Raw genomic sequence first — 25091 nt, forward strand, 5'->3', positions numbered from 1 at the left:
CAAGCCACTGTTAATGTCAGGTAGTACTTTTTTTTTTTTAATAGAGAAGGGAGAACGTTTTTTTTCTTCATCTTTGTTAAATCCTGTAAACACTGCCAACTCTGACCTTCATTCATTATAATACAACCTATAAATTATTAATACATTTTTCTTATGGAAAATATACACAGGGCTAAAATACATATTTTACACACACACACACACACACACACACACACACACAGGGCTCCTAAAAGCAGTCAACTTTCAGTTCCTTAAAAGAGGGATTTAAAATACATTTGATTTGAAGCACATTGGTTTTGCACATGGTTGGGGTTCATTGATCACATGTGGGGTGCTGAAAGAAGCGAACAGATATGATGATTTAGGAAACAGGGAAGAAAATGCCAGGTGTTATAGCACCACCAATAGATTCTTGCAATAACCAAATCATTTCTAGTTACATTTGATGTCATCGTTTCCATGACAGGACCTCCCATCCTGCCATTAAAAAAGTTTTTGAAGCTAAAAGAGCAAGTTTTTGTTGACATCTATTTCCAAGGTGAAATGTGCTTTGGCCCAGTTGGATCACTGTCCATTCAGTCCCTGGGCACTGGATTCTGTGCCGGATGGAGGGATAGAAAGACGGGTAACACTGGCAAACTGAAGCAGACTCTATCCCTGGCAGCGAGAGAGGCTATAGAAAGACACCCTTTTATATGTTTCTTCTTTTTTTTAAGATTTTATTTATTTATTCATGAGAGACAGAGAGAGAGAGAGAGAGAGGCAGAGGGAGAAGTAGGCTCCCTGCCGAGCAAGGAGCCTGATGCGGGACTCGATCCCAGGACCCTGGGATCATGACCTGAGCCGAAGGCAGATGCTTAACCATCTGAGCCACCCAGGCGCCCGCTTTTATATGTTTCAAACACTATTTTCAAGTTCCTTTTGATTAAAAAATATTCCAGTATTTTCTGTTTTAAAATTATATTCCTATCTCACCTGATGGAAGTAGATTTTATTAGGATCCACGTGGTCCCTAAAAGTGCTATCTCTTTGGAAGTACAATTTGCAACCGCTCTTAAAAAGAATGTGTTAAATACTTGTTTTAATGATACAATATAAATCTGATGAAGAATAAATATTAGATGAGCGAGGATTGAGATTTTTCTGGCTGTGATTGCTAACACCAACTCCAGCATCAAAAACTCCCCAAATACACAACGGATTGTGGACTTGCTGGTTCTCACGATTCCAGAGAACTGAAGACAAGCTGCCCGAGAATGGCAGGGCTATGAGAACCCGTTAATGTCAACCAACCTGTAGGAGGAGTTCCTTGCTGTGGGAAGTGCACAGCAAAGGCTTGTCAGTTGTTCAACTGTAAAACCATTAAGTGGTATCTCCTGGGACAGGGTCCCCAGGGATAGGAACTCCCAGTCTATCTTGGTGGTGCTGAGTCACCCCCCACCTCCTTTCCAGGTCACACTTCTGACCAATCATTTTTACAATAATACCAAGTCGCAGTGACATGAGGTCGGGGCGGGGGGGAATGCCCTATATACTGAATGACAAAATCAGATCCAAAATGGTCTTGATGCCCACCTATGTAATAATCCATAGGCAGTGCTTAAGGGATTTTGTCATATGGAAGTACACTGTTGGCACTAAACCACAGAGACCTCACCAGATGAAGACTGGAGAGAATAGATAAGGTCCCAAGTTCAAAGCGCAAGGACTCAGGTGCTAAACATGTGGAAAGTACGTAAGCATCTTCATGTCTAGTCAGCTCAGCAGAGGCAGCAGTGACCAGGCTGGCAAAACCCGTGGGCTGCATTCACGGCATGCCTAGCATCAGAGAGAGATGCTCCTTCCACACCTAGGGTAAAGGCGCTGGGCTCTGGGCAGGATACTTTAACCACAGGATGGTGCATGGACTCAACCATTCCACAGAACCATCAGGTATATAAACTGAGGCTATCTGACCAGGAGGGCTAAAGATTCAGGGCCCATGGATATGTGAAAGAGGAATCTAACCCGTTTCACGGGTTACTAGATGAGATACTGCCATTTTTCATGCACAAACTTGACCTAGTGGTTTGTCCTAGTGGCTCCAAAGATTCAAGTGCACCAATTCCAGGAATGATCAGGGCTGCCCCAAGATGAGCTGAGCTGCTGTGGGAGTGAGCTTCCCATGGCTGGAGGTGTGTAAACATTCATTAAATAACTGCTTGGCTTGAATGCTGTAGTTCAGACTTAAGCCGCTTTGCAGCAGGTGTATCCATTGTTGTGTACTGTAAAAATGAACAGATCCAGCTGAGAGCTCTTATGGGTTCCAGGTAACATCTGGCCAGCCTCTCCTCCCAGAGCAGGGAGCTGTCCCAGAGCTCTCTGTTGAAGCTAGGGAGACTTCTTGCCTGGGACAGTCTTTCCTGGACTGAGATACGTAGGCTGTGTTCTTTCTTGGTTATGAATTGACAGGTCAGCTGCTGATCTTAGACTTTGTTCTGGTGGATTCCGGCCAGGGAAGGCAGGGTAGTAATTTAATGTCCTAGGAGTACTTAATCTTGTTAAAACAGTGCACCAAGGAAGGATGCAGTGTGAAAGAACTGATCAACTTCTTTAAGTGTCCATGAGACCTCTGTCCCCAGGACTCGCCAAGGGACCTTCCCAGCTAATTGCATCTCGATTTAAGTTGCCTGAAATCAATTCTCCTTAAATCCTTAAATGAGATTTTCTCATTTTCTCTATTAGGACTTTTGCCTGGAGCATGAGCTGATTAAAGTGAATACTTTTTTTTTTTTTTTTTAATAGTGTTGTAGCTGTCTGCATCTCCAGTAAGGCCGTTTTACCTGGGGAATGATCCTTTAATTCCACGTATATAATGGAGTCAGCAAAGGTTAACACGTATCTTTTTAATGGAGGAAAATCATGCTGTACTTCAGTTTCCAAATTCACCTGTGCACTGCCATAGTTCAGCAGTGTCCCCGATGGAAATGACCTTTCGATTCCACAGATAAAAAATGCATCCAAATAGAAGAAGACAGATCTAGAGGGGCTGCAGTCCAGCTGGGAGCCTGCCTAATTCCTTCAACCCATTCCTTGTGACTAGGCCACATCCAGGAGCTCTAAGGCTTCAGGTGGGTCTTTCTTGGCGAGCAGCTCATTTCCTTTCATTGAGTTATTTTACCTGAGGTGAGGTGGTCTTGGCGCAATTTATACAAGTAACCAATGTTTCTACAAGAGTTATTATAAAAAAAGATTTCCAGAGTAGGGAAAGAATATCAGATGATTCTAGGTTATCAGTAAGGCCTTGTCAGATTACGTAAATCACAGACACAAGAGTTTGTCTTTGGTCAAGGCCACAAGACTTCCATCTGGGCCATTTCTTTGCAGTGATCAGAGTTCTCCTTACGTTTCTGAGACCAATCTTGGTCTAGGGTGTTAAAAAGAAAACCACAGGCCCAACATGGCATCACTTAGGCCAAGACACCAAACTGGGGCTAATACAGAGCCTAACTACAGTTTCAACCACCCCAAGAAAGAACACAACCTGTGTAGCCCAGTCAGGAATTTTCTGATCGGCATCACTGAGGTAACCTGTCACGTGGGCCCTTCATCTCCAGAAAGGAAGATGAAGTCATCCACCTAATAAGACCCCTGCCCTCCCATCTAAGGGAAAGTGACCTTGTCTGGAACAATCCTTTCTTTTTGCTGATAACTTCCTTGCCCCACCCTCCTCCCTAAAAAAAGTTTTTAGTAGAAAAAATTCTACTCCTCGGAGCTCCCCTCTACCTTAATAGGTGGGATGCTGCCTAATTCATGAATCACTCAATAAAGCCAGTTATATCCTCAAATTTTGAATTTTGTTTAACAAGGGAGAGGTGACTGAGAAGCAAAAGCATACTAAGACATCAAGAAAGTATTTTTTCAAAAAAATGCAAGGAGAGAAACAAATTTGCAACATGGGCATTAACATATTTTAAGACCCCCAGGTGGCCCTCCCAATTCTATGACATAGAGGTCTCATCTAGTTTGACTACAACCACCAATACTGCAAGTACACTTAACTAACTCCCAAACTGATGCCCACAAACAAATTCATGAAACTAAGACTTATAAAAGATTTTGCACTAACAATGTCTGACTTCTGAGCCTTTCTGAAGGAAATTTACATGTATGTTACAGTTAAATTTAGGCTCTCTCTAAACCAGGAACTTGATAGGACTCTGGAGCAGAAATTCAAAGGCTCAGTGCCTCCTCTGAGAACCCGCACAAACAAACCTACCAGACACTTCCCAGTTTCGGGGTCACAGACATCACTGTGGTTGTTGCAATTGCAGGGCACACAAGGGGCAAGCAGAGGACGGCGTCCTCGGCTCGCGCCTTGTAGGAGCTTCCCCCTGCGGTAACCAGGTGCACAGTCCTGAGCGCATGCAAAAGGAAATGAACAAACATGATTAAAACAATGGACAGAAGACTTGTAACGATTCTGACACCAATTCTACTTCTGATCACCAGGTATGATCAATATATTCTGTGACCAGTTCTGTTGTGCGGGTGTTTCTTCCCCACACCAAGCAATGTTTGGACACCAGCTGGGTGTCCCACAATTTAATTCTGACACTACCTACCTGGAGATAGCATCCAATCTCACTGGTTAAGGGCTCAGTTCTAGAAGATCGGCCCTGCCCCCCACCTACAGATGCCAGTCACAAGTCCAGGTTGTCACCTGTGCTTCTAACAGGCTACAGATTGGAGGTTAAAACGACCCCCTCCTCGGGTTTGATTAATTTGCTAGAGTGGAGCTCAGAACTCAGAGAACCATTCTAGTTACAAGGTCACTGGTTTATTATGAAAGGATGTAACTCAGGAATAACCAGATGGAAGAGAGGCACAGGGCAAGGTGCGGAGAAGGGGCCTTGGGGCTTCCAGGCCCTCTCTAGGCAATACACGTGCTCACCAACCAGGAAGCTCTCTGAACTCTATCCTTTTGGCTTTTATGGACTCTTCCTTACATGGGTATGAGTGAGGCGATCATTGGCTCCTGGCAACTGATTCAAGCACCAGCCCCTTTCCTCTCCCCTGAGGTCTGGGGATAGGACTAAAAGTTCTCCAACCACATGGTTGGTTCTTTTGGTGACCAGCCTCCATCCTTAGATGATCTAGGAGCTTTTCAAAAGTTACCTCATGAATATAACAAAAGACATTTTTATAGATCTCATCTCTTAGGAAACTCTAAGCATTTAAGAACTCTGTGCTAGGAAACGGGGGATGAAGACCAAATACCTATTTCTTCTTATAAATCACAGTGTTGCAACTTGAATAAACATTTCTCCAAAGAAGATACAATTGGCTGATAAGCACCTGAAAAGATGCTCAACATCAATCATTAGGGAACTGCAAATCAAGACTACAATGAGATACCACCTCACACCAAGATAACTACTACCAAAAACAGAAAATAATCAGAGTTGTCAAGGATATAGAAAAAAAATGGAACACTTGTGCATTGCCAGTAGGAATATAAAATGGGACCGTGCTTTGGGAAGCAGTATGGCAGCTACTCAAAAAGTTAAAAACAGAATTACCACATGACCTAGCAATTCTTTTGAGCGTAAACCCCAAAGAACTGAAATCAAGGTCTTGGAGAGATACTGTATAGCCATATTCTTGGCAGCATTATTCATGACAGGCAAAAGGTTAACCGAAGTGTCCATTGACGGATGCATTAACAAAAAAAAAAAAAATGCGATATATACATACAATTGGATTATTCAGCCTTAAGGAAGCAAATTCTGATACATGCTACAACATGGATGAACCTTGACAGCATTAGGCTAGTCATAAATGAGAAATACTACATGATTCCACTTAAATGAAGGTCCTAGAGTAGTTGAATTCACTAAGACAGAAAGTAGAATGGTGATTATCAGGGGCTATGGGGAAGGAGACCGGCGAGTTAGTGTTTAATGGGTACAGAGTTTTAGTTTTGCAAGATGAAGAATCCCGGAGATTGGTTGTACAACAGTGTGAATCAGTTAGCACTACTGAACGATACACTTAAAAGTGGTTAGGACAGTAAAGTTTATGTTTATGCAGTATTTAACCATAATTAAGTTTTTTCAAAGAGAAAACTTACATAATTCATACAAATTCTGATCATCACTTAGGAGTTGCTGTAACAAGCCTATTTCAGCTCAGAACCAGGTAATGGATTTTATTTTTTTTCTTTTCTTTTTCTTTTTTTTTAAATGGACTGATTTTATTAATTTATTTTTTAAAGATTTTATTTATTTATTTGAGAAAGAGGGAATGAGAGATAGAGAGCACGAGAGGCAAAGGGTCAGAGGGAGAAGCAGACTCCCTGCTGAGCAGGGAGCCCAATGTGGGACTCGATCCTGGGCCTCCAGGATCATGACCTGAGCCAAAGGCAGTCGCTTAACCAACTGAGCCACCCAGGCGCCCTCTTTTTCTTTTTTATTTAAATTGAATTAGCCTTGGGGTGCCGGGGTGGCTCAGTCCTTAAGCATCCGCCTTCGGCTCAGGTCATGATCCCAGGGTCTTGGGATTGAGCCCCACATCGGGCTCCTTGCTCTGCGGGAAGCCTGCTTCTCCCTCTCCCACTCCCCCTGCTTGTGTTCCCTCTCTCGCTGTCTCTCTGTCAAATGAATAAATAAAATCTTTAAAAAAAATTAAAAAAAAATAAATTCAATTAGCCAACATGTAGTACATCATTACAGGTAGTGGATTTTAACCATAGTCTGCCTACCTGACATGAGAATCCAGCTGTGCCAGGAGGACAGAGACACTTCTCTAGGAGGGATGCCACCTCCTGTCCTGGGTGCAATTCTCCAGACTTCCTGCCAACCTCCATTGAAATATTTGAGATTCTGTGAAACCGTTAAGAAGTGTGAGAGGGAACATTAATACTGAGAAAGACACCTTCTAGAAATCTAGCACATTATATAATGAATTGGCACATATATTAAGCCAGAGCTTTCCTGCAAGTTTGGGAGTAGCTCCAACCCGATTATAAAGGGAATGTGTAAGAGCACATTAGTCCTGTCATTACACAGTGACGGGCCCCTGCCAACATGTTAGAACTTAAAAATAATATTACACAAAGTAACAACTCCTGCAGCACTAGTTTGGCCATAACCCAGTCGCTTCCATTTATGGGATAAGTACTAAATGAGCAACTGACAGCATTCTTGATGTGTCATGACAAAGAAATGTCATTGAAATTTAAGGGCAGAAAATAGAACTTTTTTGTTTTGTTTCATTTATATTTTAACCTCATCTAAGCTATCACCATTATGTACTTATATTTTATATCCACATTAATTGGGGGGTGGATAATCTAGGTCATTTTCCACATATTTCATATTTAATAAATATATAATATTTAATAAAGTTTTGGTGAGGAACACAAATACACACATATACACACACTAATAAAGATATGAAGTAATAAGGGTGAATCAAATCTCTTCAGTTTGATTTCAAATAAAAAAAGTTTTTTTCATTCTAGAAGGTTCCGAGTACCTGCTTTGCTGTAATCCTTGACCATAAGATGCTTTGATGAGGATGTACTCAATGTTGCTAAGAACAGACATAAAATCGGAGCGTGTGACAGGTTTTTCAGAAACGGAGTTAAAATACTTCCAAAAAGTCTGTGGATGAGAAACACCCTCAATTACATTCCGATTACAAATCCTCAGAGGCTTATGAACTTAGTAATTCTCTTATAAATGTCTCCGGAAGGGAGCCCGCTCTGTCAGCTCCTGGGGCAGCAGCCGCGGTGCCCCCTGCATGGAGCAGCAGACATGTGTCACCTGTGCACTGCCCGCCGGGCGGTCGACCGTCCGCAGAGCCCAGCAAGTCCAGAGACTTTGCACCATTACATCCACACAGATGGAGACGTGTGCACCACGATTTCACACATAAAGGATTTAGGATGCAATTCGAACCAAGGTAACATAAGCCTAGTGTACGGTTCTTGAACATATGGAATTTGAATTGTTTTTACAAATCTTGCTAAGCCCACTGGAATTCTGACTCCCAGGTCTTCTAGCTCACTCTATTAGCAGCTTTGGGATTCCACTGCATCCAGAGCTAACTCCACACCGTTAAGGGGCGCGTAGGAAAGGAGGACATCGTCACCTCTTTCATTCCCACTTCCTGCTCTTGTCGTACTCCATTCTCTGGGGAGGGCATGTCCACATAAATGACCTGCTTTCTGGTCCGGCCCCCTTTGATGAACACTTGGGGCTCAAGGTTGAAGGTGCCGATGCCGTCGGAAGAATAGAAGGCCACGCTGTATTTCAGACTGCCACCGTAGGCCAGGAGCTAGGGGATCATAAACGATTTACTTCTCTGACATAGCCCTGGCTTAAAACTATTTCATTACAAGCCTGCTGCCATTTGCAAGAAATCCTGGGTCTTAAAAATACATCACAAGGGTGGAATCCATTGTCTGGAATTTGTCTTTAAAAAAAGAGAAGATTTTATTAGAGAGAGAGAAAGAGAGAGAACATGAAAGGGGAGAGGTCAGAGGGAGAAGCAGACTCCCTGCTGAGCTAGGAGCCTGATGCCGGACTCGATCCTGGGACTCCAGGATCATGACCTGAGCTGAAGGCAGTTGCTTAACCAACGGAACCACCCAGGCACCCTGGAATTTGTTTTGTTTTTGTTTTTGTTTTAAAGATTTTATTTATTTGAGAGAGAGAGACACAGCGAGAGACAGAACACAAGCAGGAGGAGTGGGAGAGGGAGAAGCAGGCTTCCCATGGAGCAGGGAGCCCGATGCGGGGCTTGATCCCAGGACCCTGGATCATGACCTGAGCCGAAGGCAGACGCGTAACAACTGAGCCACCCAGGTGCCCCGAATTTGTCTCTTTTTAATTCTAATTAGGGATTATTAAGTTAACTCAAGCCACAGCTTTTTAAGTGATGTTTTAAAAAAACTTTTATTGAGGCATGTCTGGCATATAAAAAGCTGTACATATTTAAGGTGCACAACTCAATGAGTCTGGGGAGGAGCATACACCCGTGAAGCCCCCACCCCCATCAAGGCCACAGACGTCACCTCCCTCAGCTTCCTCTCCTTGGCACCAAAGGAAGTAAAGGTAACAAATCAGTGTGGTAATTGCCCTGATTATTTTCAGGCTCCTTTGAATTAAAAAGGACCTAGAACTATGGGAACACTGGATACACATTGGCAAATTTAAAGATCTGGGTGATTTCACACAAAGATTCCAATGTTTATTTAAACAAAAATGCAAGTGATGCCCTAAATACCCTGTTATAGTAGGGTATTACTTTCCCCCTAAATGAGTATCGATCTGTTGAGAAGAACCACAGCACCTGAGCTTATGTTAATAAAAATGAAAAGTGTTTATTGAAGGACTGCTTGAGGAAGGAGGAAAATAACATGATTTTTAAAAGACTTTAAGATTTTATTTTTAAGTAATCTCTACACACAACGCAGGGCTCTAACTCACGACCCCAAGATCCGGAGTCGCATGCTCTTTTGACTAAGCTAGCCAGGTGCCCCTAAAAGTCTTTCGCATGAAAATTACTTGAGAGCCATATACATCTGGGGGTATTTTTATAAGTGTTAAACTTCTCCATCTCCACCCAGAGGGGATAAGCACCTCGGTTAAGGGTCAGCTAACAGTCCATCATGATTTCAAGTGACACCTGTCTCCTCCGGGAAACGTGGACTGGCTCTAGGCCAGGTGGGGGCCTCACCTGGTCTCCCTGGAACTGCTCTGGCAGCCGCCAGTAAAACGGCTCTGCGTGGACATGTTGCCTGACGGTCACAGCGTCCAGGAGGATGTCAGGGGCCTGGTAATACACCCCCTCAGCCGTACCCTGGAGGTTGCTCTGAGAAACCACACGCAGGAGGGGCTGCCCTGAGCCCAGCGTTACCTGGTCATGGAAGGGGAGGAAAACCTGAGAGCACAAATTCACTCCTCACCTTCGATTCGTCAGCTTCTACTGCTGTTTTACAGACCAGACAGCTTCAGTATTAAAACAGGAGTAACAGAGACATTTCCTTCAAACTCCAACATCTGGGTTAATAGGAAAACTGCGTGTATTTTACACTATTGCATTTAGGGCCAAACTATTGCTCTATTGGGGCAGGATTCAGTTATAGGAAGGAAGCTGTTGTGTGTTGCAGTTTTATCTGCAATGAAAGCTTTTGATAGATTAGCTCAGAAGCAACCCTGAGCACTTTAGTTCCAGCTTCATTTATTTCCTCGGATGGCAGACACAAAGCTCGGATTCATAATGAACCCAGATTAGCTTCCTGGAATTTCTGATGCCATAAGAGCAAAATTTAAAGTAAGTTCTTGACTATCTCCCCTATGGTCACCCAACTTCCATGGGGGGGTAGGGAGGGAGGCAGGGTTTTAAAACAGCACATGAGCACGTTTTCCCGCATGTGTAACTTACCGGCGTCCTCACATAACCCTCCAGCTCTGAGCAGACTTGTGACAGCCCAAAGCAGAAGCAGGGGCTACATCCCAGAGGGTCATCCGCGCGGAGGGCATAGGTACCAGCTCGACACTCGCTGCAATGAAGACCGAACACATTTTCCTAAAGGAGAGAAAGCAATAGACTCGTTTATTTTTACCTGGAAAAATAGAGAGAGAGAGAGAGAGAGAGAGAGACATGACTTCTGAGCAGAAATGAAATAAAACACAAATAATTTGGGACCCACAAACATCCCCGAAGCAGCTGTTTCACTAGGCAAGCTCCCTAACCTCAAGGAACATCCACCCTCTCAGGCACTGCCAGTGATTCCCAGATGCGGCTGATCAGCAGAATCATCTCAGAAGCTTTGGGAATATAGATTCCCTGATGAGCCTCTCCTGGAGTGAACCTCCCTGAGACACCTCCCTGAGGCCCCAGGTGACTCTGATGACTGGCGAGGTGGCGGGCCACGGACCAGGTGATCACTAAGGCAGGCCCCTCCTGTTCTGACCGTCTATAATGAAAGCTGCTATCGCCAATGGGGTAAGCCAAAAATACATTCACTGATGTTTCCATTACTCCCAGGCCATAGTATCTGATGAGCTTTCCCTTCCTCATCCCTAGTCACTGATCAGCCCACTACTTTCTCTCTCTTCTGTATCACCAGCACCTGGAAAAGGACCAGAGGAGGTAGCCAATTACCTCCTAATAACAAAGCACAATGGGGAAATCAGTGGAAACACATGGAATTAAACATGATGTTGACATCTTACCTGTCAGGAAAATAAAACACACAAATTTCCTTCATTCTAGCCAGCACATACAAAAGAATAATTACTTACCAGTTAGAAAATCACAAATCTTCTATTTATTTATTTATATTTTAAAAATTCTTTTAAGGGGGGCAGAGGGAGAGAGAGAATCCCAAGCACGCTCCACGCTGTCCTGAGATCATGACCTGAGCTGAAATCAAGAGTCGGACACTTAACCCAGGCACCCCGATTCACACATCTTCTTGAAGCCCTGTGTTACCTGTTTCAGCTGTTTACTCAGGACAGACCGGCTGCTCAGCCCACTGGAACACCTGACAGAAAACTCAGAGTGTGTTTCGATTCAGTTCTATCATCTGACACTCATAATAACCAGTAAAAATTCCATTTAAAGAATCATCCATTGTTCTCGAAGAGCCTACATGGAATTTAAACCTAGAAGGGAGTGCGGACTCACTATGAAAAGTGTCTAAAACCTAGCTGCTGATCTAAATGGTTAAAGATTTCATTTATTTATTAGACAGGGAGAGGGAGAAGCAGACTCCCCGCTGAGCAGGGAGCCCGACGCGGGACTCGATCTCAGGACCCCGGGATCATGACCTGAGCCAAAGACATTTAACCGGCACCCCTGATTTAAATAGTTAAAAGCCCCAAAGTCATAGTGATGAGTGAGGGGGAGAGAGCGGAATGCCGTTACCTTGCAAGAGCAGCTGCCGGTTTCCTCTGCACAGCTGCACAGACCCTGTTCCTCATCACAGGTGTCTGCCAATGTCCCTCGCGGGTCACAGTCACAGGCCACACAGTCTGGAAAGTGTCTGTACCCCAGGGAGCACTGATGACAGCCTGGGCCACTGAAGGCAGGCTTGCATCGGCAGTGGCCAGTGAGCACATCGCATCCATGACCGGCAGACCCAGCACCACTGCAGTTGCAGGCCTGGGAAAATAAACTCACAAATAAAATGGTGGCTTATACATTCGCATAATGCACACGTGTTGGGATTACAGGAGAAAACACTAACTGTGGGGACATCATACAAATACGTGAGAATCCTTCACTACGGCTGCAAGGATTCACTTTGTCAATCAGGAGGCAGCGGCTGCCAGGCTGGACAGCTGTGCCTCGCTGGGGCCCATGCGCACTGGGCTGACCCTGTGACCTGACGCCAACCCAGCAGCAGCATCTTACACATCAAAGGCAAGTCTGGTTTTAAAACGCAAACCATATCCAAGTTCAACTGAGGAAAGCTACATTGAAAATAGAACCGTTGAAGCTGGGCTGTAACCCCCCAATAAAGTGACTTCTGCCCTCCTCCTAGAAGATCAAGTACACGGCAGCGTAGGTTTAAAGAGCACTAAAATTTCCAAACCATCCATTTCACGGCTGGGTTCTTAAAAAAAAACTTAGAATAATGTACTTTAAGGCAGCTGCTTCTTCCACCTGGAGGCCTGAACCCGTACTGAGTTTTAAATATAAACCATGGAGCCATTCAGCAGGTCAAGGTCAAGTGCATGGATGAAAGAGAAGGAGTGAAACTTGCTCCAACAAAGTGCTTCCCAGTTAAGAAGATGCAGATGGCGGTGCATACCTGGCATCCAAGCTCTAGGTCGTGGCCCCAGTATCCGTCCTCACATTCATCACAGGTGGCGCCCCGAGTATGAGGAGGGCAGATACACTCCCCCGATTCCGGGTGACAAGTGTGCTGTGTGTGAGCGCAGTCACAGGCTGCAACAGAGACACACGGTGTTGTTACGCCTCAGGACCCCCGTGCAATCAAAGGGGTCACAGCTGATGCCATAGGTTCTCTCCCTTTGACTAATTATCTAAGGTTCTCTCCCTTTGATTAATTATCTAAACTGTTCTAGTTCCTAACAGAGACCTCGTGATTCCCAAGACCTGTCCATGTCTCTCGGGACAGGTTCCTCCTTGTTGAGAGACATTGTTAGAAAAGGGGTAATCAGGACAGAGAAATAGAAATAGGTGGGAAGAACAGATGCAGCTAGTATTTCTGGAACATTTATTGTGTGCCAAATGCCATGTTAAGGACTCTACGTCCAACATGAAAAGTAACTTCTGGATGAAAATTATAATTACCTTCTCTATTTTACAGATGAGGAAACTAGAGCTAAGTGAAGTGATTAAGTCCCCACAACTAGTAAAGCCTGACCAGAGATGACAGACGAATTAGGCATAGGGATCAGGAAACAGAACAAAAGGTATGAAATCCTACATGTTAAAAAGAGAACAAGTGAAGGAACGTAACAGAATTAGAAGTCAAAGGAGAGTGCAAAGAAAAGTCTGGGAATTACTAAAAAGCCTCAAATACTGAGTTCTGGAGCTTACGTGTACAGCCACCATCCTGGTAGGCGTGGAAGCCGCGTGCACACCTGTCGCACTTCTCCCCAGCTACGCCCGGGACGCAGTGACACCGGCCTTCCTCGGTGCAGTCATTTGACAAGGAGCCTGACGTGCTGCAGTTACAGGGCAGGCACCCAGGCCCCGCATCCAGCCCGTAATAGCCAGGCTGTTGCAGAGGAGGACCCGGAGCATGGAAGCCAAAGTACATTTTAGTTAGCCACTAATACTTACAAGCATGTTTCCCAAATCAAACATCGGATGTTTCATAGAATCATAAAGTGGTCATGACATCACTCCAGTTCTTTGTAAACCGAATACAGACTCTGTAGGTCAGGACACCCAGCATTCACCAGCCGTGTTTGGGGCAGTAGCTCTTTCTGGCAGTCATGAAGTGCATTTCATTCGGGCCGAGGTCAAGGTATCAACTATAGACATCACCGAAACACTTTCATGTCTGCAACGGCCACAGGCGTCTTACCAAGCACTGGTCACACTGCTGTCCAGTCACATGGGGTTTGCAGGCACAGAGTCCGGTCTCAAGATGGCAGACATCAGAGAGGGAGCCTTTTCCATGGCACTCACAGGCTAACACATACACAAGAGACATATTTGTGCCCATTTCTGGGTATGGTTGTAGTAAGATCTCTTAATCCCCAAAGGAAAAATTTTAAACATTCATGTTTCAAATCATAAAACTAAAAGAAAAAATTACTTTGCAATAACTTTTACAGGGTTGTTGGAAGGAGCCATCACACAGAAAAACCACTGAAGCTGTTAAGATAACAATTAGCAAACGATCTTAACCAATTGCATGAATTCCTTGAAATCATAAAAATGAGCCACCAATGTTTATCAACGAATCCTCATAAAAAACATGCAATGGAGATTTAAAAATCAATTTAGCCATCTGTTCTTATTCTGATCTTATATGTATTTAATATTTTAAAACTCAGTTATAACAATCTAAATAGGTAATATCACATTTCATAGTTTAATGTAAAACATTTCCCTGTTCTAAGTTGCGAGTCACCTGTAGTTCCAATATACTTACCTTCAGGTCAAACATTTCAGTTTTATCTACAGTCATAAGACTGATGTTCAAAACTACAAAGCCCCCCACCTTTGCGAAGTGATACAATTTAATGGCTCCTGAAATGTTTAATTGATACTTATAGCACAGCTGTCAAATGCACTTCATTGAAAATATCTAATCAGCTCTTGGCCAAATACCCCAGAAATGTGCACTATCTTTGAATGTTTGGACTCAGGAAATGTGCACTCTCTGTCATATGTGATAATGATGTAAGAAAAGGAAAACTCCACAAATTCTCTCAAGCCAAGCACACTTTGTGTGGCAGTGATCGGCAGGGGAGGCCAGAGCCGTGGTAGATGCTGGAAGGCTGAGGATCAGAGGACAGGCAGTAGAATTCTGCCTCCATAATGGACTGTGGCCAAGACACCTGTGCAGGTGTTGCCCGGTGTAGGTGGACCATCTAGGACGCCCCCCGTGGGAGGCTGGGGAAGGGCTAGGGGCCCCACGCACCACTGCAGGTTCCTGTGACTTACTTTTGAACACTCAACTCACTTTTGTATTAAACACGCCTCCTGGGGGGGCCTTGCTGACCCTGGACAGACTGCCCTTCCCAAGGCCAGTCAGTTCCCAGAGCAAGTGAAGAGCTGGCCTGCCAGAACGCCTTTCATACGCAAACAATCCCATCCAGAGCACACACCCACAAGGGCCTCCTTACAGGGCCCTCTCCTTCATTTGGGCTTCACTTCCACTATCCCTCTGACCTCTCACCCCAGGGCCATGCATCAGACGATTAGGGACAGCTGCCCTGCCCCAGGGCCTGCTGAAGTTATTCAAAATAGCCAATCCTAAACCTGCTTACCCTGCCTTGCCCTTTCCTTCCTGAGGAAACCACAACAAAGGCTCTAGCCCACATTTCCCCTCCTGACCAACCTGGGTGCTTCCCGAATACCCCCTCCTATGCCTTGGTGTGTCCCCTCCTCCTGGTCACTGCTGGCCTTGCCATACCTAAATAATGAAACCTGTATTTTCAAACACTCCTCAGCATCCAAGTATTCTCAGTTGTCTCCTGTAGAAAACGTCACACACACACACACACACACACACACACGTTTACTCACGTGCACACACACACACAGTTTACTCACGTGCACGCACACACACGTTTACTCACGTGCACACACACAGTTTACTCACGTGCACACACACACACACACAAACTTAACTGTCTATCTGAGGTCCCATCTCCCTGTCGCCGTCGCTTCCCATTCAACTTGCCCCTCCTGCCTTTTGGCTGCTGAACCCGCTCCTCTGAAAAGTCTCCCAGGACTTCCCAGGAGCAAATTCAAAGAGCACATTCTGGGTCTTCATCTCGCTGTGTCCTCCTGTGAGATGGGCCCCATGGCCACTCCCTCCCTTTTAAACTTCGCTCTCACTGAGGTAAGGGACAACCTCTGGTTTCTAGTTTTTCTTTTTCTTTTTTTCTTAAGATTTATTTATTAGAGAGAGAGAAAGGTGGGGAGGAGCAGAGGGAGAGGGAGAGAGAGAATCTCAAGCAGGTTCCTACTGAGTACAGAGCCCAGCACGGGGCTCGATACCGGGCTCAACTCGGGGCTCAATGTGGGGCTAGATCTCATAACCCTGAGATCGTGACCTGAGCTGAAGTCAAGAGCTGGATGCTCAACGGACTGAGCCACCCAGGGGTCCCGACAGTTTCTAGTTTCTATCTTCACCTTTACCCCCATGACAAAGGCTCTACTGGAAGCCCTCATTAACTTTCCCAGCAAGTTTCTTTTCTGGCCTTTTCTCTCATGTCCACTCTGTCCACCGCAGCGGTTCCAGACTGACTGTTCAACAGAGATCTGGTCAGACCCCGTCCCTGTTCAAGTGACCGGGAGTCGGGGACAGACGGCACAACCTCCACAGGCCAGCGCTGTCCACACCCATCAGCCATGGCTCCTGCCCTGGCCTGACCCTGCCCCTGCCTTTCCACTGTCCAGCACCCTCTTTCTAGACTCTGCACCTCAGGCCTGGACGACACTTTCCCACCACTTGTCAGCCCACCGGGCATCTCCTACCCATCCTTCAAGACTCACATCAAGTGCCATTTCCTCCAGAGGCAGCCCCACACCATCCCGGGCCTTTATGGAGCTTTGTGCAAACCCCAGGGATGGTCACTCGTCGCCCTGCAGAGCTGCCTGTCCCTATCAGATCGACACTGTGCGCATGGGTCTCCGGACCCCTGCAGATGTGGCTGATGCAACAGACAAACACGAGCTCTAATATCACTTAAACTAAGTCCTCAGCCAACAACTCGGACCCAGACCCAAATCCTGTCTGTTCTGACCCTCCTCCCCACCTCTGTTCATCACCAAGATCTACTTTCCACACAAAATACTGAAGCAGTTTTGTCAATGTAGATGCAAATGTAAAGGAAAATGAATTTTTTGGTCATGATGAAAAACTTAAACACATTTGAACAACTTGGATATGTAAATTTCCTTTTGCAACTATGAATTTTATGAAATCTAAATACAGATCAAGTGTTTCTTATGAAAATTTAGCATCCTAATTGAAATAGGCTATAAAACATGCACTGATTTTTTTTTATTAACATATAATATATTATTTGTCTCGGGGGTACCGGTCTGGGGTTCATCAGCCTTACACAGCACTCACCATAGTACATACCCTCCCCAGTGCCACAGCCAGCCACCCCATCCCTCCCGCCCCCCCCTTCCACTCCAGCAACCCTCAGTTTGTTTCCTGAGATTAAGAGTCTCTAATGGTTTGTCTCCCTCTCCGGTTTTGTCTTGTTTCATTTTTCCCTCCTTTCCCCTATGATCGTCTCTCTTGTTTCTCAAATTCCTCATATCAGCATGCACTGAATTTTGAAGACTCAACCTTAACAAGGAAAGCAAATATCTCATTAATACTTTAAAAATTTGATTCTGTGACAAAATGATATTGCTTTTATAAGTGGGTAAAATAAGATGTATTACTGCAATACATTTCATCTCTATCATTTTATTTATGTGGTGACTAGAAAATTTAAAATTACATGTGTCGTTTACATTTCTACTGGACAGCATTAATATAGAAAAATAATAAAAAGCACTTTTTTATTATTAGCATTTAAAATAGCTATCATTTCTTTCATTTCCAGAACTTTAAGTTTTATCCCAATTACTTCTCACAAAGGCCTCGATATATATATAAATGTGTGTGTATACATAATATATATATGTATATATAAAACTATGTCCATTTTATGTATGAGGAAATAGTGGCTCGGAGAGGTTAATAAATTTGCCTAATGTCACACAGTTGGTTGTGATCAACCCTCAGCTCTAACCCACATTAGTCAGACTCCAAAGCCTGAGATCCACATGTGTGCTTTGCCTCCACACCATCACATGTAGCTCCCCAGTAGACCTGGGCCAAACTTTTTCCAACTCCTCTGATGATACTTAGGACAGTGCTTGGGAAGTAACAAATGGTTAATAGACGACCAATGAACAAAGTGATGAATCATCAAGGTTGCAGGAAAGATGAAAAGGAATGACATGAATATAGTGAAAGCATTCTGTAGACTTTGAAGCTTTACACAAATACCAGTTATCATAATTATCCTCCTATGATAACCAATCAAGGTGGCTGTGCTGCCAAGATCAAGTTGACTGGCCCAAGGCTACAAAGCCTTTTCCCTCTCTGGAGGTGTGCCTGGGAAAATAACTTTCCTGTATCGCTAGCACCCTCTTGTGTCGCCATGTTGTAATAGCATAGCAGGGCTTCGCATTTATAGGAAATTATTAAAATAATGTAAAATTGGGCGCCTGGGTGGCTCAGATGGTTGGATGCCTGCCTTTGGCTCGGGTCATGATCCCAGAATCCTGGGATCGAGTCCCGCATCGGGCTCCCTGCTCCTTGGGAGCCTGCTTCTCCTTCTGCCTCTCTCTCTCTCTCTCTCTCTGTCTCTCATGAATAAATAAATAAAATCTTTTTTAAAAAATAATGTAAAATTGACATTTTTACTCTTTCACACCTTCAAGAGCTGTGCATAAAAATCTGAGGGCTGTATCAGCCCTGAGGCTACAAGTCTGTCATCTCAGGCATAGGAAAGCCTGCTTTCTTTAGCGAGTGGTTCTAAGTGATCCGTAATGTCAGGAAGGAAGGAAGCAGAGCTCTGGAGCAACGTGAGAGTCAGTAGTTCAGGAACAGATCTGTGAGACTCCAGGGATAGAGCCTTCCCATTCCCCACCCCATATCTTGAAATCCCATTTGACTCATGAGACCCCTGAACCCGTCCCTCATTAACACTGCAGGCTCTGACCCCAGACTGCCTTCACCCGGTCCCATCAAGCACCACTTCCTGCACCAGTGGAAGGGCACCTAAATTTTCCAGGCCACCTGACCTGCTCTGTAGGTAGTGGATCAAGCTAAGGCAGGGCACACCGGGAAGAGTGAGGTCTTGGGTCTACACTGGTATTAACACAAGCGCCAACCAAGATAAAGTTACCCCATAGGCTGAGTCCTTTCTGACACATGTAAGTAGATAGAGACTTTACGTGGCCATGAGTAAGGGCTCTGACTTCACAGCCCCCACACTCACCGCGGCAATTTTTGGCAGTCACGGCGTCCCCGTAGAAGCCATCAGCACACCTCTCGCAGTGGGCGCCATCTGTGTTCCCAATGCATTTCAGGCACTCTCCGGTGACGGAGTCACAGTGACCCTCCTCAGAGGGGTCCACGTTGCCACTGCAGTTGCACAGAACACAGGATTCCCCGGGCACTGTTGGGTTTCCATAGTAACCGTCTGCGCATCTGCACAAAAGATTGAAAGAGGGACCCAAATGAATGCACTTCCTCTAGACACTACCCCCACCAACCAGGGATTCTCTGAATGGTTAATAAATCAGACGGACTCTTTTTCCATAAGATTTATTGGGAAGCAATGCAACACCAAGTTCAGACATTCAGATTTCCTTCACTCATTGTGAAGACAGAGAATGTATCCTAAATGAGCCATAAATCCCAGTGGATGTGCCCTCAGCTCCGGCCAACTCGACCTGCATGCCGCGGGTGTGACTGGCTCCCTCAGGGACTTAGGCCAGAGCTGGGCACCTGAGACTTAACACCTGGGAAAAGACAGTGTTGGCTTTCAGGTGCCAGAAGACAGCGATTAAATCAAACCATCCCTACTATGGAACTATCCAGATGGTGGGATATTTCAGTGTGGGAACAGTTCACGCTGGCTCCTTGTTGTTTTCTATTGTCATCGATGAGAACTCACATGAGCTCGAGGAGCCCAAATACTGTTCTTGAAAAATTCCCCGGGGAGTTTTCACACTAGCTTTTTAATCGGCATACTGATTTTTTCTTTATAATTATGGGAAATCGTAATTACACACCAAAACTCTAAAATCATACTTACCTATACATTTAAAAAGAAACACATATCATTGTTATTTAATTAAAAAAAAAGTTTGATGCAACTTTTGGAAATCAGTTGAGTGATGCAGACAGAGTACCTCTCGCACCAAGCTCCTGAGTATCCCGGGGCGCACTGGTCGCAGACCACTTCCTCCCTACCCTCTAGGTGGCACGTGGGGCTGAAACTGTCAAAACATTACAAATGAACACAATTTTCCATTGGGTGGTGCAGCATTTCTAAACATTTAAAATCCTTGTCTTTTACCACTCCTTACAAACTTTCCATGGTTCTTCACTTCAGAAGCCCGGCCCCCGACCATGCAGCCCACTTCATGAGCCTCTCTCCTAGGCACTGGACGCTCCCTGCTCCTGCTTGTCCCTCAGCCCAGAAGCCACTTTGTCCCCTCTCTGCCTGGGTTCACCTTGTCCCCTGTGCCCAACTCAGCCACCATCTCCTCCAGGAGGCCTTCTCCGACACTCTTCCTGGCCAAGCTGAGCCCCCGTCTATGGGTTCCCTGGCGCTGCCTCAGAGCCCCAACCACAGTGGCCAAGAGTGAGCTCTAACTTACATGTGACAGCCCATCAACATTCCCCAAAGGATCCCCACTGCTCAATGAGGTCCCCTCACCTCTATTCCTGGGTCTAGGGGGGCTGTGAAGGGAGGTATGCGGGCAACGGGGGGGGGGGCCTCTATGATTACATCAGAGCAGCCCTGGTTGTCTGTTTTACACAGTGGAGTTTCAAATGAAAATCCCCATGGGGGAGTTCTCTGGGCTGCAGGGGGGAAGAGTCCTAAAGTGTAGGCCAGTGAGAGAGAAATAGGTTTTCAAATCCGGGCCAGTGGGACGCACAGGCCCCAGCACGGCAAACGAGGCCTTGTGCATCACTGGTTCCTCCCACCCACTCCTGCCTTGTGCTCAAGGACCATCTGCAATTTCACAAACTTCATCCTTGAAGGATGAAGGCCACAGAGAAGGGTGTTGGCACACTCAGTTCCTTCTGCCCAGAACGCCCATCTCTGTGGCCTTCAACCTTCACGCCTCAGATCAGGGGCTTCCTCAGAGTCACTCCAGGCAGATTCCTACTCTCCTGACAGTGGACATACCTCCACTACAGTCATGACCACATGGTGGGTCCCATGGGACCAGCAGCCATGGATGAACACTCTGATACTCAAGCACCTACCATGATACTCCGTGTATAGTAGGCACTCAATGAACACTGGCTGAATCATGAAATGAATTCAGCCCATTTTCAATGAGCCTCATATTTACATATTTTGGTCATTATATTAAAAACACCTTAAGGCCAGGAACAAAGTTTTGTTCATTTCTGTGTACCCTATACCTCCTAGCCTACTGGTAGGCACACCAGATATACATTGAAAGAACTAATGAGCAACATTAGACCATGAGGAACCAAAGCATGCACATTTTCTTGCCATCACATAACCTTTCTTATATAATTTAATACACCCAACTTGTTCTTTTTAAAAAGAGAGAATTCACCCCTCCATCTTTAATCCTAATTACCACTGGGTAAGCACACTCTCTTCACACACAAAGTCTGGCCACACTAGGCTGGCTCCACAGGTGGGGGTGCCACGCTTACTTGTTGGAGGCTGTGGAGAGGGGGCAGGCACACCGCTGGCAGTCCTCCGGGGTCCCTCGGGAAGGCAGCCCATAGAAGCCGGGTGCACACTGCTCACAGTGGTCCCCGATGGTGTTATGCTCGCAAGCCTAGAACACACGCATGGACGAGACTCAGTTCAGGTTTCCTTAAATGATTCTCTGATTCATCGAAAAATAACTTGAAGTCAGGGTGAAAAAAAAAATGCTCAAACAAGTCACCAAACTCTGTTACATGAGGAGGGGTTGCCTATTTCCAGATTAATACAAAATTTTAATTTGTATCATCTGTATACATGGGAAGCTTTCACTTCTGCCCATGTCAGAGTAGCTACTACCAGACTTGCCCTTCTGTAGGAAAGAACTAGAAAACTGGAACAAAATTGAACAACTTCCTTCAGACTCTAGACAACAAAGGTGAGAGAAGGGAGGTGACAGGATGAAACCCTGGGATCATAGGTCTTTCTCCTGGAGACACTTGCTAAGCGGGTGGGGGAGGGAGGAGACCCAAGCAGAATGTGGGGGGTCTTGCTGAGTTGAGGAGACAGAGGTCTGAGTTTGGGGAGACCGGGACTGCAGGAATTTGGGCAGAGAATCGGAGCTTCACAGAATAAGAACTCCAGAAATCTGCATAGGAGACCCCTTCAAATAGCTACTGAATACAAGCTTCTCATGTATAGAGTGCATTTCCATGCAGCCAGCCGAAAAATTAAGAACTCACGCAGAGGCCAGGGACACTAGAATTGTAGCCAGCCAGTGTGGGGAATCTCTGTTAAATGCCCAGAGCACCCAGTAGAGACCCCAGAAGAAAAACTCTTCTGCAGTAGGGCTACACCTGCCCTAGAGTAGAGGTTATACTAGACCCACCCTAACAAAGCTTAAAAACAAACCTTGAAACAATCCAGCTGACCCATGATAATTTAACTACTTGCCAAAACAAACTCTGATGTTCTTTCAAGGAAAGTAACAAAATCCAGAGACTTAACAATGAACGATATTCCTCAGGCAATCGGAAACCACTGAGTATGCTTCCTCTAGTCACATCTGGGAGAATTTGGAATCCATGAGTCCAGGCAGATAAGAAGTAGGTAAATAAATAAACATAAGAAAGGAGGGTTCTTGCTTACAGTAGAATGCTGTGTACCAATCTAGAAGCATGGAGAACACCATATAAGTGTTGGTGGGGCAAGAATCATCAGAGACTACTAAATCTAAGGGGGAATTTTGATGATGAATATGATACTTGCATGGTCTTAAAGTGTCTCCGTCACACTGCTTATTAATTGCAAAAGAAAAGAATGGTAGATATGTAGTAATTGACCAAGAGCTGGCATGTGTAATCAGAATTCACCAGCGAGGGGCAGTGGACGCTGTGGGCTTCCACGTGTGGTTCTCTGAGAAGGCCACAGCATCACTAATGAAGTGTTCTGGCCTGAAAGGTATAACCTGAAATCAATTCATGAAAAAACAAGAGAAGGACCCCAAATAAGGGGCATTTTATTTTTTGAAAGATGATCGTGTTCTTCAAGGTGCCATTATTATAAAGACAAAGAAATGCTGTCAAATGCTGTACTTCAGATTAAAGAAGACCAGAGGGACATGACAATAAAATGCAATACCTAAACTAGGTGGGGCCTGTCACGGTGGGAAAAATGCTATAAAGGACATAAGAGAGTCAACTGGTCAAATGGAAAAATGGACGGTAGATTAGAAAAAGTAGGGTACCACAGTTGTATTGATTGAGGTTGATAATGTACTATGGTTATATAAGAGGAAGTCCTTACTCTCAGGACATACACACCGAAGTATTTAGGGACAAATGAGCATAGTGTATGCAGCTTATTCTCAAGTGGTTTAGAAAAAAAATACAGCACATGGGGAAAATGTTAACAACAAGGTGAATCCGGGTAAAAGGTGGGTGCCCTAAGTACTATTTTTCTTCCTACAACTTTTGCATACATTTAAAATGATTTCCAAATAAGGGTTTTGTTCTTTTTTTTCTTAAACGCAGGATAACAACTACTGGATCTGAGGAGAAGCAAACAAACAAAAAGCAAATGTGATTCATAAGGAGAAAAATCTAAAAAGTAGGCAGAGAAAAAAAAAAGACAACCCAGAGAATTACATGGATAAGAATGACTAATGACTTTTCATTTGAAACAATGCAGGCCATACGCAAACAACAATTTTCAAGTCCTGAAAAAAAAAATCTGCAAAAATCTATTTCCAACTCAAAGACGAAAGAAAGCCTTTTTCAGGTCAAGAAAAGGTGAGAGAATTTGTCGGCCGTCAGACCTGCACCAAACAAATGCTAAAAACAGTTCTTCGGGAGGTAGGAACATGGAACCAGATGAAATCTTGGATTTATACCAAGGATTGAAGAGTATTAGAAACGATAAATACAGGGAAAATATGAAAGACTTATTTCCTTCTTGAAAACATGTCTTTAAGAAAGCAGAATGACGCCACATCAGGCGTATAGGAGGTATGCAGGAGAAACAGGATGGGCAGAGCTGGCCCCTGTAGGAAGCGACGCTGAGCACGAGGGCAGCGGCAGAGCTCAAGGGAAAGCTGAGCCTGTTCTCCACATTCTTTCCCAAGTTCTGCTCTGCCAGTGACTCGGTCTCCCCAGGTCCTCCCATAACCCCCACCCCCATGCTGATGTCACCCAGAGTTTTCTCCTGTGATCTCTACCCACCCCAGCCTGTACTCACTTGCCACAGCTCCCACCTGTGGGTTCACCTTGCCACCCACTTCCTTTTACCCCCTTTTCTGAGAGCCACTCATTTTATAGACCTTGTAGGCCGTTTTTCATTCAACAGTTTAAATAATGTGTCTAGTTTCTAAACTTGCATACTTTTCTACCATTCCTGAGGTTGATAAAAGTATTCCCATAGGTTAAATTTAATTTGGGACTATAAATATTTGTATTACATCCTTTTAAATAGGTCTTCACCATTTTTTTTTTTTTTTTAAGATTTACTGATTTATTTTAGGGAGAGAGAGAGAGTGCGAGCACGAGTGGGAGGGGCAGAGGGAGAGGGCGAGAGAATCACAAGCAGACTCCCTGCTGAGTGCAGAGTCTGACCATGTGAGGCTTGATCCCAGGACCCTGAGATCCCCACCTGAGCCGAAACCGAGAGTCAGAGGCTTAACCGATGGCACCACCCAGGCACCCCAGGCCTTCACCAGTTTTATGTAGAGTTATCCTAGACCAGGGCTTCTAAACTTGAATTGTTTACAAATCACCTGGGTTCAACGTCAATTCTGATTCAGGAGGTCTGACACAGGGCCTGAGTTCTGCATTTCTAAAAAACTCTAGGGTAACACACAGACTGCTGGTCCTCGGGTGACATTTTGGTAGGAATGTCTTAGACTCTTTTTTCCCTCCCCATCCCCTATGTGACCTTGATTTT

The 25091-nt window shown here is 45.0% G+C and overlaps 1 protein-coding gene across 1 annotated transcript in view; it reads right to left on the bottom strand.

Annotated features, from left to right (window-relative positions):
- LAMA1 (laminin subunit alpha 1) overlaps positions 1-25091 on the bottom strand; it is a 145090-nt gene that overhangs the window by 51307 nt on the left and 68692 nt on the right. Inside the window, exons 18-30 of the mRNA XM_088019397.1 lie at positions 21659-21786; positions 20146-20232; positions 19227-19438; positions 14063-14169; positions 13570-13750; positions 12815-12951; positions 11926-12162; positions 10438-10581; positions 9730-9909; positions 8140-8325; positions 7522-7649; positions 6746-6866; positions 4262-4399 (exon numbers count right to left, since the gene is read on the bottom strand). Of these exons, the coding sequence (XP_087875523.1) occupies positions 4262-4399; positions 6746-6866; positions 7522-7649; positions 8140-8325; positions 9730-9909; positions 10438-10581; positions 11926-12162; positions 12815-12951; positions 13570-13750; positions 14063-14169; positions 19227-19438; positions 20146-20232; positions 21659-21786 (1986 nt within the window). The remainder of the gene's footprint in view (positions 1-4261; positions 4400-6745; positions 6867-7521; positions 7650-8139; positions 8326-9729; positions 9910-10437; positions 10582-11925; positions 12163-12814; positions 12952-13569; positions 13751-14062; positions 14170-19226; positions 19439-20145; positions 20233-21658; positions 21787-25091) is intronic.

The sequence above is a fragment of the Eumetopias jubatus genome, unplaced genomic scaffold (genome assembly GCF_037043125.1).
Source record: "Eumetopias jubatus isolate StellerSeaLion01/CBP00866 unplaced genomic scaffold, mEumJub1_p1.0 scaffold_16, whole genome shotgun sequence".
Classification (NCBI taxonomy): domain Eukaryota; kingdom Metazoa; phylum Chordata; class Mammalia; order Carnivora; family Otariidae; genus Eumetopias; species Eumetopias jubatus.